The 15,369-nt window shown below is 44.5% G+C and overlaps 1 protein-coding gene across 3 annotated transcripts in view; it reads left to right on the plus strand.

Annotated features, from left to right (window-relative positions):
• Nucleotides 1–15,369, plus strand: part of SK (small conductance calcium-activated potassium channel) — a 414,924-nt gene that overhangs the window by 325,157 nt on the left and 74,398 nt on the right. For all 3 annotated transcript variants that reach the window (XM_084599269.1, XM_084599270.1, XM_084599271.1), the window contains one exon: nt 2,226–2,321. In XM_084599269.1, the coding sequence (XP_084455395.1) occupies nt 2,226–2,321 (96 nt within the window). The remainder of the gene's footprint in view (nt 1–2,225; nt 2,322–15,369) is intronic.

Below are 15,369 nucleotides of genomic sequence, written 5' to 3' on the forward strand. Positions count from 1 at the left end.
CCGAAATTCGACATAGTCATTATTCGTGCCTTTTTAGCAACTGATTAGAGATAACAATCATTAGTCGCATCATAACATGGATTTAACCTGGTCGCTTCTTAGCTCGCAAGTGTTTAGAGAGCCCAAGAAAGAAAGTGACTTTAGACCTACTTAGCGACAATAGATAAATGCCAAAAATTCCGCCTGACGTCAAAGAAAACCTTGCGATTCTCAGCTATCTTATAGCGATGACTACACTGAGAATGCAGTGAAACAAGGGTAGACGTGCTTTGCATTTTACTTTACTTGACAATGGAGGAGTATGGCGGATTTTTCCTGGATTTTCTGCTTAGCGTCAGTGTTAGAAATCCTCAGCTGCTCAAGAGCGCAGCGCATATTAACTGAGCATTAACAGAAAGCATCGTCCGTCGCTTTACCTTAAATGTCCAGGTACCTTCTAGGAGAAATTTTGTGCATGATTTCCCCCTACCTTTTTGCCTAATGTCACACAAAATGACACGCAATATTCCTAATATTCCGCGCATCGTGTTACGTCTTATTGGAGATGCATCGCTTTCTTTCGGTTCCTGATTTGAGCCATTCCGGCAAAAATATTGAATGTTTTTTTAGTTTATTCTTTCTGCATATTTCATTACGTAAAGGAAGTCATGAAGCTAGCGAGCTACTTTAATGCCAAAACGTTGTTGGTGTCTGTGAAGACGTCCTGTCATAGCCGCTACCCTGTGAGTGATAGAGTTTGAATTTAAAGAGAAGATATCTTCGGAGAATGCCGTTGTGTACACTGAGGTGTTACAAATTTCAGAGCAGTGTGATTCTTTAATTTGATCTTGCTTAAAGTTTCAGAATTGTGGCCTGATAATGAAGATACAGCACGGTATTCTGCAGAGTCATGCGCTCAGTGTTTTGTCGTGGCGACACGTGCGTCTTATAGGGCGGTAAAAACGTTATTCGGTTAGAATCATTTCGGTCTCCTAGATAAAATGTGAATGTCAAGTACGTTCCGTTGCACGCTCATGCTGACATCCCGGCAATGGAGCGTGGCGCCGAAGCGGCCTCCAAGGCATAAAGTGCCTACTATAGGCATGCCATCAACAGCGAGCATTGCGGCTACCTCGGCGATGTGGGAAGGCCTGCTTTACATTCAGTTGCCATATATGTCACCACGCCTGTGAAAAATGTCGACTGGGGCTTGGATGCGGCGCTGTGCTGCATACTTTTCTCAAAAGCAGAGCGAGACTCTAATGCTGGGTAGAGATAACGGAAAGAAAGATCTTCCCTTCATTTTTTTCTTTTAACTTGTCCGCGCACATTGTTTATGTTTTGATGGTATGATATTCATGGCTTTTCGCGCTCTGGAAACGAAGTGTGCTGTATGGCTTAGAGGAGAAGAAACAGCGCTGTTTGTTTGCACATTGGATACATGAATGACACGAAAGAGAAGCTACTGCTTGCTAAATAACGAAACACACACCTACAAGCGGAAATATAAACGCAAATAACTACTGCTGCTTTGTTGGAAATCACTCTCTAGGCAGTAATACGTGAGAAAACTTGAAATAGAAAAAGTCGCACGGAGCGATTATGTTGCAGCTCTTTTTACATTGATATTGTTGTATAGCCGTAGTAGGAGATCCTTGCACTCACCTATGGGTAAATAAGGGAGTTGTAAAAATACTACCGGACTGCGAAATCAATGTGCATTTGAGAGCAGGCATACTCGAAAAGATGTCAGATGCAGTGGCGTAGTTCATTGCGAATCACGTGACCATTGAGTAGGTGCCTATGGATGAAAAATAATGCGCGAGAAATGAGATGCGGCTAGTGGCCATGAGTTCACCCTGCTTGGGAGAATTAAGAAAATCTTATATTTTTTAGCGATCACGGTGGAGAAGGCAAAACAGGAGGGGGGTTTATAACCAGTGGAAGAGATGTTTATTCAGAAACACGTACTGTCAACTTCATTCCAGGAAATTGGAAACCAAGTTTTTAAAGCTGCACCCAGAAAATCGATTTTTCAGGCGACCCTCATTCCCTTCGGGCGACGTTAACCAAACCTGGATCGATAAGGTTAGTATAAACGCTGTTAGGGAAGGAGACGAAAGCTAAACTGAAATTTGACGCATGTGCTAGAAAAACGAAGTAAAAGCAGTCGCTATATTTGGCGTCCCGTTCCTTTATCCCTGCGGCGTGTGTTCTCACTTCCTTCCACCTCTCTTCTCTTCCAGAGCTCGGTGTACTCGATGTCGGTGAAAACGCTCATCACTGTGTCCACCATTATGCTGCTGGGACTCATAGTAGCCTACCATGCCTTAGAAGTTCAGGTAAGTAAGACAGCCCCTTTTCATACGAGAGTGCTCGAGGCACGTCACTTCGTTGGCATGCCATGGCATGAGGACTCTTGGGAACTCTCATTTTGTTCGGAGCAAAATGCATTCACTGGGTCCGTATTGTAACTTCGATCATTTGGCGTATTGATCCCTTGCATGCTCCAACGCGCTCATTGATCCGTTAAGCAATGGTAAAGGTTACAGCTCTGGTTATAACAGGCGACTATACTTCGTCTTACAAGACGTTTGCAGCACTGCGAAAAGCAGAGGCACCCCGGTCCAATCGGGATCACGCACACTACAATAGGCAATCGTGCTCCTACGTGCCTCTCGCCCCCCAAATTGGCGGGGGTGACAGTAAGAGCACAATTCTCTGGTATAGTGCGCAGGGGCGAGAGGTACTTAGGAGCACAATTGCAAGGGCTCCTCTGCCTTTCGCAGTGCTGCAGATATCTTGTGAGACGAAGTATAACTGGTGGCGCAGCACTGGTTCGGTGGTACTGGTCATAGAGTTTCTAAAGTCTTGCCATAGCCTAGAGAGAAAGTGAGCTTCTATGTGAGCTTCTTAAAGACATGTTAAGCGATCGTGGAGGATCATATGCACCGAATGCAGAACCGCAACTTTTGGCTGAAAAATTAGTCCAGAAATAAAAATTGTTTTAGAAATCACAAATGTCCTAACGTTCAATATGTTGGTTATAAATTGTAACAAACGAATGGGATAACACACATAAGTGTGCAATTTGCCCAAAATGAAAAATATTCTTCTCTCCTATCGGCGGAATGTAGTACACCACCGATGCCAACTTTCGCTTTTAACAGGCACATTTTTGGAAGTAAATAGTTTTTCGAAAAAAATATTATCGCTTACACACTTTAACCGCTTTTTATTAACATTTCAGTAAACAGTAACATTCTATATAAGTTGTTTGCTTTTACCATTTCGCCGCGGTGGTCTTTGCTCACTATGTGTTAGCGCCTGGATAAGTGGTCTGCGTTCTCTGAGTGCTGGCTCTTACTACGTCCCGACGCTCAGCGTGCGCACGTTGTGAAGAAAGACACGAAATGAAATGTGGAACCCTGTCTTACTACAATCAAACGACAGTCAGAGGCCTTACTCATGTTGACAAGCGAAGAATGCGGGTATTTCTCGTGAATTATTTGAGGAAATCTTTTCTGTATGCAATATTCGGCCACCGCCTAGCTTCAAAATCGGAGAATAACCAACTGTGGCATGTCGAGTGCCTTCCACTTCCACACCTCAGTCATGCGCCACCTGGCAACGCTAGGTGGCAATATTTTGCTTCATGCGTCATCAACAACCACGGTATATGTAGTCACAGATTCATGCAGCGTTTTCTGATCCGGCCTTAAATGAGCGAATAACAATTCAGAAATTATCGTACCTTGCCATCCTGTCACACTTTGTAAATAAACTAGCGGTATGGGATGCTGTGATGAGGTCCTTCATAACTCTTTCCCGCAGTGCCTGTGCAGTGGCTGCAAACATGTCCGTTTTTCAGAGAGCTCTTGGACCCAAATTATGGTTAATCTTTTTTCAAAGTGATGAAAGAGCGCAATAATATGTGCTGTTTTTGGCGATGTCAATTACGAAATACTTCGTCCTTAGGGGCAATTTTTGTCGTGGGGACACTTTTTCCTAGCGGCCGCTTTCTGATGGGCCTTTTCTTCCGGTTACGTTTTTACTTACACCCAGTTTCTGTAGCCCCATCAGCAGTTTTGAAGGCCCCACGGTAAGAAATAAAACGTCCAAACCAAGGAAGTTGCAGCAAATACCCACGCCTGTCTTCACGCATGATACAACAATGCATTGCGTCGCAATTTGCAGCCATGTAACGCACTCACGGGTCTCCAGCCAATCTGTATCCACTAGGCAGCAGTAATTAAAAGCTCTGTAGAACTTTTTTGTCCACGTGTCGCGCACTGACATTCCATAAATACGCTCTGCCGAAGCAAATTTACGGGCACAAAATACCGCTACTTTTCCGGTCTCCGTATTCCTTCGATCGCGCTACCCCTCGTTATTGACTTACACTGCAATCTCCAGCGTAACACAATATCTCACGAGCGCACGCGCGCTCTTCCTAGATTGCGTGCCGGGACCGCCATTCGCCGCCAGAACCACGACAGCCGCGCCGTCACTTCCTGGTTCTCGATCGGCGTGGCGGCACGTCAGTTTACCCGACCAAACCCCGTCGGAAGGGAAGAGGAGGCGAAAGCTAGTTCGAGAAGAGAGTGAATTTTCCCGAAGCCCCATACTTCGCTCCCGAAACGTGCCCGTGGTTAGGGAAAGCATCGGTACTGTCATCCGCTGCCTCTCCTGCCCTTTCTCAGTCTGCGCAAGGTCCTCCTTTCCTTGCCGGGCAAGTGCGCACGAGAGACGGACTGGCAGTCCCAGAGCGACGGATCGGCTGGAACGCCAACGCCGGCACTATATACGGACGTGCTCATCTCGCTAAAAGCGCTGACCCTTACCCCCATCCTCTTTTTCTCCTCCCCCCCCCCCCTCTTATAGCCCCATTCACCTTCACTCTATTTCTATGGTTCTCTCTCTACCCCTTCCCATCTTTTTTTTTTCTCTCTCTCTCTGGCGCGCAGCTAGGGTTCTTTATGGAGCTGGCAGCTCATTTTCACTCTGTTTGTGAATATCGCTTAACAAGCCGCACTCCGTGCGGCGTAGATGTGTGCGTGCGCGCGCATAGCATCGATTGAATATTGCCTCCCGGCGGTCACTCAGTCTTGGTTTCCACTACGCCCCCTGGCTTTACTCTTCGTATAAGCTTTCCTCCTTACTTTTACAGCTTTTCCTGCTCGTTTGCCCTGATCTGTCCTCCCTTTTCGCTCCACGTTTTTTGTGTGCGTGGTGCCCAGAAAGAGCGGATGTCCGATGTTAAGTGTGAACAGTGCACACAGGTGGCCGCTATTATCCCGCTCGATACTTTGCTTCAGCGAATTGCCGACGTTTATTTGCTGCTGCATCAGTGGCGTACCTTTTGAAAGTTTGAATTTTCGTCGTTCTGGGTCACCAATTTTCAGGTTTACGATGCCGGTGACTTTCGAAGCGAGAAGCCAGCAGCCTAGCGATGGTTATAAAAAAAATAATGAAGTAACTCGTTAAGCTTGAGGTCCTAAACTGGGTCTTTCAAGGGGGATGGCGTTAGCCTCTTTTACGAGGCCAGGAAAGTTTCCCGAAAAGTGCGGCCGTATTTCTTTTTGTTTTCCAGGAATTTGTCTGAAAAGTCCTCGCGGATACATCTGATGAGTCAGCCTCTACCATCCGAAAGTTCCTTTGCTTTGGGCGTACAATTTGTTCATTTGTTTGCTGCTGTGTTTACCCTCAGCGTAACTCACATACTTTGTTTTACAAGTGACAACACGCATAGGGACTTCATTTGGAGTAATAAAGTTGGCCTTCGGGTCGCACGAAACTTCGATGTAATGCATGGGCTTGGACGTGAGCTTCAGTGATATGAAAATAAAGACCAAAAAAGGCGTGGCAACGAATCAATGAATAAAAGCCCCTATTCGCATCAAATTAAATCAGTATGTGGGATACCTCCGTCGAAGTGTCGCCGGTCATTGGTAGAGACATTTGAGATCTTCCGAGGAATATGAGCTGCATTAATCTCCAAACATGGGGCTTTCCTAAGTTTTGTATTCGATAAATGTCAAACACGCTAATCCGGGCGTCTCAAGCATTCTCAAGTAGAGCGAGGGGTCCTTCACTATTACCTGGTACCTGTGTAATTTGACAGCTGAGTCCGTGCTCCCGAGGTCCTCCTAGCCGCTGCGGCCGCATTTCGGTGGCGGGGAAATGAGAGCACGGGTATGTGCTTGTGCGATGTCGGTAAACTTTTGATGCCTCCGGGTGTTCTGAGTTGATCAGCTGTTCTCCGGTGCGACGGGTTTCCCCCTCTATGTGCATCTTTGGTACATTAAAAAAATTCTAACGCACCAAGCAGGATGATGAATACACGTGTTTTTAATGCACTGACACTACGTACAGCCTCACCCACTACTAGCTATAACACGGTCGCTGCTTTCAAAGCGTCATTAGAGAGATTTAGCATACCGTGATCCGCGATCCGCCACCGTGACCCTCTGCCACTCGTGGGCGGGGTGCACAAGCTGTTTGGTTCCGATGCGGCAGGTCAACGTGCCGACATCAAGCATGTGGCGCCACCTATCGGCATCAAAGTGACCTGGGCATGCGCAATGGAACGCGCGGTGGCGGATCACGGTAGCGGATCGCGGATCACGGTGTGCTAAATCTCTCTATTGCGTCCGACCCGACTATGCAAATAAAACTAAATGGCAGGCCATGTGAAGCAGCACGTCCGGCTCCCTATGTGCTTGCATCCCTTTGCATCGATATGCGCCTGCGTCGGACGCATTGTTGTTTTGAAAGAAGTTGCAGTGTTATAGCTAGAAATGGATGACCCTGTACATGGGTTATTAGCGGAAAAGGTGTGTGTGCTGCTCAATACTCAGAAGAGCGTGGAGAAACTTGGACCATGTCGTAGGTCCAGGTGGTAGTTGACAGTTGACACAGCAGGGCGCTAACTGACCGGTGTCACGATTGACTTTGCGTGACATGGACGCGTTGGCAGGAGCTGTCAGCTCGAGCGGCTCCTGTAACGTCAGAGTTTCGGATCGGAAATGAAACCAGCATCCTTGGATCCCGATTCAGACAAGCTACCCCTAGGCCGCACAGACACGTCTGAATAAAGCCAGGGCTTTATATCTATGTCGGGTGGTGGCAGCAGGGGGAGATATGATACAGCGCGTCACTGGCAATACAGCTGGTATATATATATATATATATATATATATATATATATATATATATATATATATATATATATATATATATATATATATATATATATATATATATATATATATATATATATATATATATATATATATATATATATATATATATATATATATATATATATATATATATATATATATATATATATATATATCGTCGCGCTTTGACTAGCTCTTCTCTTGAACACCACGGCATGCGTCGAAGTGGCCCCCAGCACCATAATGCTAAACAAAAACAAAATGTGCTAGCATGCTTAGGTCGCATTCAGATTAGCCTTGTAAATTGGAAGCCGTTTTCTTATTTCGTTTTTATTTCGCATAAGAAATAAGTATAGCACTGATAGGATTCCATTGACGCATCCCGGTGAACAGATATGCCTTAGAGCGTAAGAATGATCATTGTCGGTACAAGTTTTATTATGCCGTTAAGCTCTATTATTTTTTATCAACACTTTTCGCTCCATAAAAAAAAAGCGCTGTAAAACGCTAAATGCACTGCATCTATATTTTTATATTCGCTCCCACTTCCGCACGTCCACTCCACGGGAGCGCGTTACCACCGCCGTAGACCCGCTATTTTTTCTTCTTCTTCGTCTTTCCAGCTTTCAGCAATGCTGCAACCCCATTAACTATGATTGTGTGTGAAATATATGCGGAAAGCGGAGAAAAAGCTTACCTTCTTTTCGCATTTTCTTTGCGCGCTACGTGTGTACCACGCAGCTACACTTCTTCGTATTTTTTTGGCATCACTTTACCGCAAAAGCAACAGGAGTGAAAAGAGAGAGAAAGAATGTGTTCCGCCCCAGAAAGCAAGGTCGGAGAGGCGCACCCATTATTGATGTGCGCATGCGTGCCGCCTCTCTTTCGCGGTACGCACTTAGCTTCGTAAAAAGGGGTGAACGAATGAGCTAGGTCGGAGATTAGAGCTTCTCTGGCGATAACGCAGAGCGTGTTTTCACTGCGGGCAGTAAATTACGCGAGTGGCGTAGCCAGAAACAGTGCGTAGGCGGGACTTTTTCAGGATCAAGCGACGAAATGGTGGTTCCGGATACTTCAGTGCTTGTACATCGGTAGGGGAACGTTTCGATTAGTTTAAATTAGAATTGGTACCATGCTAAAAAGCATGATACCAATTCTAATTTAAACTAATCGAAACGTTCCCCTACCGAAAGGCGAAAACCTTTCTTGGCTCATCGGGAAAATCTCGCGTTTGCGGGATGCGCTCGCGAGATTCCGCGAGATTTGTCCGCGAGACTGACCTCGACATAATTTCGTCGTTCGGCTACTTAAGCCTAGTCTCAATAAAAATTCCCCTAGGGCCACATGTGAGTCACTTTAGTCTAACATGTCAAGGATAGAACTCCTGAGATGCCGGTGTCGCCGACGGCGAAACCAAAGAAAAGAAAGAAAGAAAATTATAGCAAGTACCCAAACGCGCAAGATAGAGGTAGACGAGTAGAGGGAGAATAGCTTTCGCCATTAAGCCGTTAAGCGAAGCTAAGCGCAATCCTGTAATTTTACGCTGATAATTAGTTGCGGTAACGCAAATACCATGGTGCCGCTTTTCCACCAAGAATGTTTTTGTAGTAATAAGGCTGGCAAGGTAATAATGCATTAACACCGAAATGTGACCTCCCTGACCCTACTACCCCTCTCCCTTGAATAGGCCTTCATGCCAGCTCCGTTGATTAATAAAAACTACTCATTCACTCACTCACTCACTCACTCACTCACTCACTCACTCACTCACTCACTCACTCACTCACTCACTCACTCACTCACTCACTCACTCACTCACTCACTCACTCACTCACTCACTCACTCTTGCCTCGAAAGTCACGTGTCATAATAAAGATGAATTTACAGCTAGGTTGGACCTTTCGACGCGAGTGTCAGCGACCAGCTTTTAGTGAAAGCGTGCACTGTGTGTAGGGGCACGTGACACGTCGAAATGCTTTTTATCGTGACACAGATGCCGCGCGTGGTTTCACGCGGCATTTCGGTGGACATACCACACCATTTCGCATCCTAGGGACTGGCGTGAAGCTTTTGCTGGCCCGTTTCTCGTTCAGGTATGTTCACAGACTACAGCGTGCCAATCGTTCTTGCGAATGTGATGCTATAGTATCGAGTAGCAGCGGAATACACCATCATCACGGCGCTTGCTGTCACCCGCACAATGTGCGCATGGCGTCGGTCGTTCTCAAATTATAAAATACATTCGCACATTTTCAGATACGCACACACCAATGGAGCTTGCCGGGGAGGAGACGTAGCAGCCTCGCATCCATCTCGCAGAACAGTCACCCTTTTGCTGGAACTACGGTGGAGGAGAAGGCGGAGAAATGCACTCCCCGCTCCCCCTTTTCTCTCTTACAAGCAGAACATGAGACATGCGAAGGCTATAGTTACACTTTCTTCCTTTTGTTATAATATACTATAACTATACCTCGGCGCAGTCGGTTTCACGTTCGCCGCTTCACGGCGTGCATTGCTATCCTATTGTCCCAGCTTTCCTTATCCTCCTTTCTCTGAGCCACAAAGCTTACACGGCTGCTATCTCAGGCATAGAAGCACTAGTAGCTTCCGCCGTTAAAACGAAAAAGAAGCAGCGAATTAGCAGTATGCACATCAGTAAATGACTTGCTAATAATTTTATCGCGATCGCCTTCAGTTAGAATGTGTGCTTCCTCTCATAAAGACTCAGGTTACAGTAAAGCACGCTTCACAGGGGCACTGGTATTGGGGTTAAAAAAGAGATGTCGCCACAACTGCTTTGCGTGCACTTGATCGCCAGAAGCAGCAAAAGAAAGTGCAGTAACGAGAGCATCACAGCCAATGACGAGGCTTTGGTGAAATCGTGTGAGAAAAGCAATGCGTGCGTCATTAAACTGGAGAAAACTGCAAAAATTCAGCCTAGTGTCGGCGAAATCAGACCTACAAGCGTCTGTTGAGAGGACCTAGCCTGACTAACTGGTAATCCCTCTCTCAGTACGTTGTTTGGAAACCTGTGAGGTTTATTGGATGACAGAATTCCACACGCGCGCATAAAAATATGGGTGAAGTAAGTACACACTTTAGGATGTTCTCACGCGCTCGTCTGAAGAGCATATAAAATTGCACGAGAGTTTATTCTTGTTGCAGCGTCCCGTAAAAGGTGAACACTCCACAGTACGGTTGGTGGAATTTCGTTATTTAAACGGAGTTCCAAACTATTAGAGGTGCATTGGCCAAACGCATTAATCAGGAAGCATCATCATAAAAATATCATTTTTTCTTTATGCGCAAGCGTTATGGTGGTGGCGATGTTTTTGTGCGGGATAAGGGCAGTTTTGGTCAAGAGGCGCCATGACACTAGTAGTAGTAGTAGCATTAAGCATTAGTAGTAGTAGTAGTAGTAGTAGTAGTAGTAGTAGTAGTAGTAGTAGTAGTAGTAGTATTAAGAGCACCGGGCGCAATATTTGGAGGTAGTAGGTTCGTTCCCCACCATCGGCGCGTTGGTTTTCTTTTTACTTTGTATTTAATTATCTGCCTTCCTAAATCTTTACGTCGCTGCAGTAATATTTCAGCACAATACCAACTAGAAATAAAAATATATCTTCTACGCTTTCCTTGGACATACATACATACATACATACATACATGCATACATGCATACATACATACATACATACATACATACATACATACATACATACATACATACATACATACATACATACATACATACATACATACATACATACATACATACATACATACATACATACGTACGTACGTACGTACGTACGTACGTACGTACGTACATACATACATACATACATACATACATACATACATACATACATACATACATACATACATACATACATACATACATACATACATACATACATACATACATACATACATACATACATACATACATACATACATACATACATACATACATACATACATACATACATACATACATACATACATACATACATACATACATACATACATACATACATACATACATACATACATACATACATACATACATACATACATACATACATACATACATAGCCATCACCTTATTAAGGAACTTGTAATTCATTCCGGATCAGGAAAAGAATGTTCGATCTTCATCTTGCCTTCAGTATACTAGATTTTGTTCGGTCATAAAAACAAACTATTGTCATCTGAACAATGATTGCTTCTTGTGGAGAAAAAATAACTTGTGAGATTTTTCTTGCATTGTCTTGTTTTGCTGTCTGGAAGAATCTTTCTCGCATAAAGAGAAAGTAGTGCTGCGCAGAACGTTGAAAACCTTTGCAAAACGACATTTCTCGCTTTTAGCACTGTGCGCAAATATTTGCTTTCGCGCAGCTCTTTGCTGAATGCTGGCGAGACAAACACGCAAGACTGTAACAAAAATTTCAAATTCGAACTTTTATTCTAGAGCCATCCTTTACATTCTTCTTTCATCTCGAAAAACGCAGAATCGAAATTCATGTCTAGAAAGTAAGCACCTTTAAGAGGCAGACAGCAACATAATACTGTAACGTTAAGAATATTCCTTCTAGACTTGAACTTTTGCGAAGACACAAAGGTGAGTTCGCAGTCTGCTTCACTGGCCATACCTTTCCGTGTTTCGGAGCAGAAAAAAAAAGAGTCAGTAATAAAAATCTTACACTGTTCATGCACAGGAATCTTTTTTGGAAAGAACGTTTTCCAATGAGATGCGGAAACGGCGTCTCTTTCTGCTTCCGCTCTATTTATGTGTTGGCCGGAAATCCATTCAGCTCACCACTGCCTGAGGAAATACCAAGTTATCGAACACTCATGAACGCTCTCTTCAGTAAAAATAGAGGTTAGAAGAAAAAAAATCACACCGATAAGAAAATTTCTCTCTGAATTTCTTGTTAAGGCTCCACAATGTTTGGCTCTTAAGCTTTAGTTTTGTTATGTTCCTCGGCACAGCAAAACGAAGCTGCGTGCCGAAGGCTTCCCATACGCGGCCAAACAAGCGTACCGCGGAAGAATAGGAATGTTCACAAAAGAAAATGAAGTTGCTGAAAGGGAAGAAGAGCGAAATCTACCGAGATTCTCGGAAAACATGACGGGACGAAAAAAGAAGATTGCTCTACAGAGTTTTGTTCCGTTCTTATTCGTTACTCTTTCTAAGCGCTCAGTGTCCTCTTTCTTATGCATTATCTCGCAGAGAGCAAAAATTTATGTTCACAAACGCAGAAAACAAGCAAGAACTCTTATCCACGGCCGATGCGTGCTCGACGGGACGAAATTCTAATTGGATCTGCCAAGGCCGTTCGTCCTCACTTTGTCGCCAAAGAAAAGAAACTCTCTTATTTTTTATTTTTTTTTTTTATTTCTCTTTGCCACCGTTACTCTTTCACAGTTTTTATTCGTTTGCCTCCCACCCCCTTGTTTTTGTTACTGATGTCTTACCTTGCCAGTTCTTGGAATTTTTATCACAACGCCTTGACATCGTGCGCCCATTGTGTTTTCTTGGAGTGAAGCATGGCCGTTTAATTTTCCCTCTGTTCGAGCCCCTTGTTACTCCACGACGATCGCGGCGTTCCTCGAGTTCTCCATTACGCATCGGCATTCTCTGATCAGCCGCGGAAGAAGGCGGCTCTGTTTAAAACATGAGGATCGGCGCCGCCCAATAGCTACCGTCCCGTACCGGCCTCCACTCCCTTTCACCTTCTCATCGTTTATTCTACAAATCCCTCTTCCGGGCCTTTATTCACTGTCGAGCTACGTCACCGGTGCTGGCAGCAATTCGCTTGTCGTCGCCTAAATCTTTCATTGTTTCGGAGCAGCGTTTCATTGGAATTTGCGTGGTGAACTCTCTTGTGTAATTACTTGCTTGTTACGAAGAGTGCCTGTATCGCCACCAGCGCCACCACCTTAAGAAAGCCGAGAACTTTTCACCGACTAAATGTCCGTTCGCCGTTTTTATTACTTGTTTTTTTTTTTTGTTTTCTCCTTTTGGTTTTTCTTGCAAGCGCTTGCATACAACGAGGTCGGAAAGTACTGGTGCTCTGAGAGGAGTTCGGTAAATGTATTTTCCAATTGCATTCCAATTACAGAGTGTAAACACAACGTTGCACCAGCTTCAGCTCATTTCCCGCCATTTTTCTTTCTGATCTTGTTTTTGCTGTTTGTATTGATTAGCGCGCCGTGCTACTGTGATGTAAGCTTTATCAGAATTTTAAAGTTGAGGTCACCTGTTCATATCTGTCCGTGTAAGGATATCATCAGTTGTAGTTCTTTTTTGTTTGCTTGTTTTTGATCGAGAAGCAAGGGCCTTCGAGGAGGCTGTGTTTTTACTTTTGAGTTCTTACTGTTTCGCCAGCTCAACATAACTATTTTCAGCCCAAAATTTCGAGAAAGTGTACGCTGGGTACAAAATAAATAACTGCTTTTCAGCGTCCTCGATATCTCTGAAACGAATTATTCTCAGCACGGCGAGGAGATAGCGTGGAATAATTAGCCGTTTCGGAACTTCATTGCTTGTATTACTTCACTTTTTCTCAAAGCAGGAGAAAGCGGTGAGGCAGCCATGGCACTTACGCGTCAGAAAAAGAATTTTTCATCTGCCTAATGATTTTGTAAATCGCGTCACTGTAGCGTGCCAACAAAGGGAAGATTCATGACGAGGAATGCGCGTGTGTAATGTTATGGCTGTTGAGTATTTCCCTGCCTCCGGCCGTGCCTTACTATTTTCTTTTTTCTTAGTTTCCCTTTCCTCCCTTTTTAGCAGCGCACTGCCTTGCTCTATGGCGTGATATGTTGCGTTCCCGTTTCCTGTGTGTCATTTCTTTCTTGTTAAGCGATTTGAATGCGGCTTCCCCGAATCAAAGGCCTCCCTTTTCGAATTCAGCGAAAGTGTTTTGATTCGTTGCTTGGCGCGACCAGGAGGGGAGAAGGGCCGGGAATGGAAAGGTCTTCTTTTCTCTGTGCTTGCTGGTGCATCGCCTGTGGTAAACGCGTAAGAATAGCCCACTTTCTTTAGATGAAAACGAAGCACACAGAGGATGCGATATCGAAATGTGAGCGAAGGATATTTTCCGAAAGGATGGAAGCAGCGGGATACGAGTTTCCGGGTTTCATATTTCTCTGCTGGCTGGTCGAGAATCAAAAAGCGTTCTCCGTGGAGATGGCGTGCTTGCCAATGTTTTAGGTGGGCGGGCGCGCGTACATTCGAAGCTGCACCACTCACCGGGCGTTTGTTATTTATTCCGCATGTCTGTTGTAAAACTGAAACTGATATAAGCATTTGTAGATTGTTTGACCGATGTCGTCCCTCAGCGTGATGAGCAAATCCTAAGAAACACAAATCGGCGTCAGAAAACATTTAGCTGTAATACTGGCGTGTTGTGTTATAAGGACCCTGTAGCGACCATTATTGTGCGCTGTTTTCCCGCTCATCGTCATAACTATCGTTCAAATTACTTTCCACGTAAGGTAAACGCTCTCCAGTTATCTGTGTTCGCTTCAATCACTCTCCGCTAAAATTCAAGCCCTCAATGTTCAGTTAAACCATAATTCATTCTGTTTACTCATCTATGAACGCGCTTTCCTAGAAAGGCCGGAGGTGAACATTATCGACTCGTGCTCTTTCATGCTGGCAGGTGAAGTAATTTTATTAATGCAGGAGTGCATTTAACGGCAACATTTTCTATTCCCATTGTTCGTTATTGTTCTGTCCACCAAGGCTGAAGGACAACCAAGGGGCCCTAACGAGGCTTAGAAGAGCTTTTAAAATTTCTCATCTTTTCTTGTTTTAAGTATCACTTCAAAATATGGTCAGGCGAAGCAGTATTAACTACTACTGCGAACGGTTTTTGACTGCTACCTGCAGTAACCACATTGCTGAGGCAAAATAACCGTAAATGTAAATTGGTTTATACAATACGATATGTACAGTCTCTCTCATACATCTTCGTAGGCTCCTGAACCGCGCTGTAAGGAAAATGAGGTAGGTAGGATTGAAAGAAGAGAGACAGAGGTGCCGATGTAGAGAGCTACGGAATAATTTTGACTTGCTGAGTATCTTCAACCTGCACTGATATCGCACAGCCCAAGGACGCATTTGCGTTTCGCCACCATCGAAATGCGGTCGTTCGAACACGAATTGAAGCGGTGTCCGCGAGGGGGCCGATGCATT

This window comes from Amblyomma maculatum, chromosome 3 (genome assembly GCF_055883805.1).
Source record: "Amblyomma maculatum isolate TAMU_Amacu chromosome 3, ASM5588380v1, whole genome shotgun sequence".
Classification (NCBI taxonomy): Eukaryota; Metazoa; Arthropoda; class Arachnida; order Ixodida; family Ixodidae; genus Amblyomma; species Amblyomma maculatum.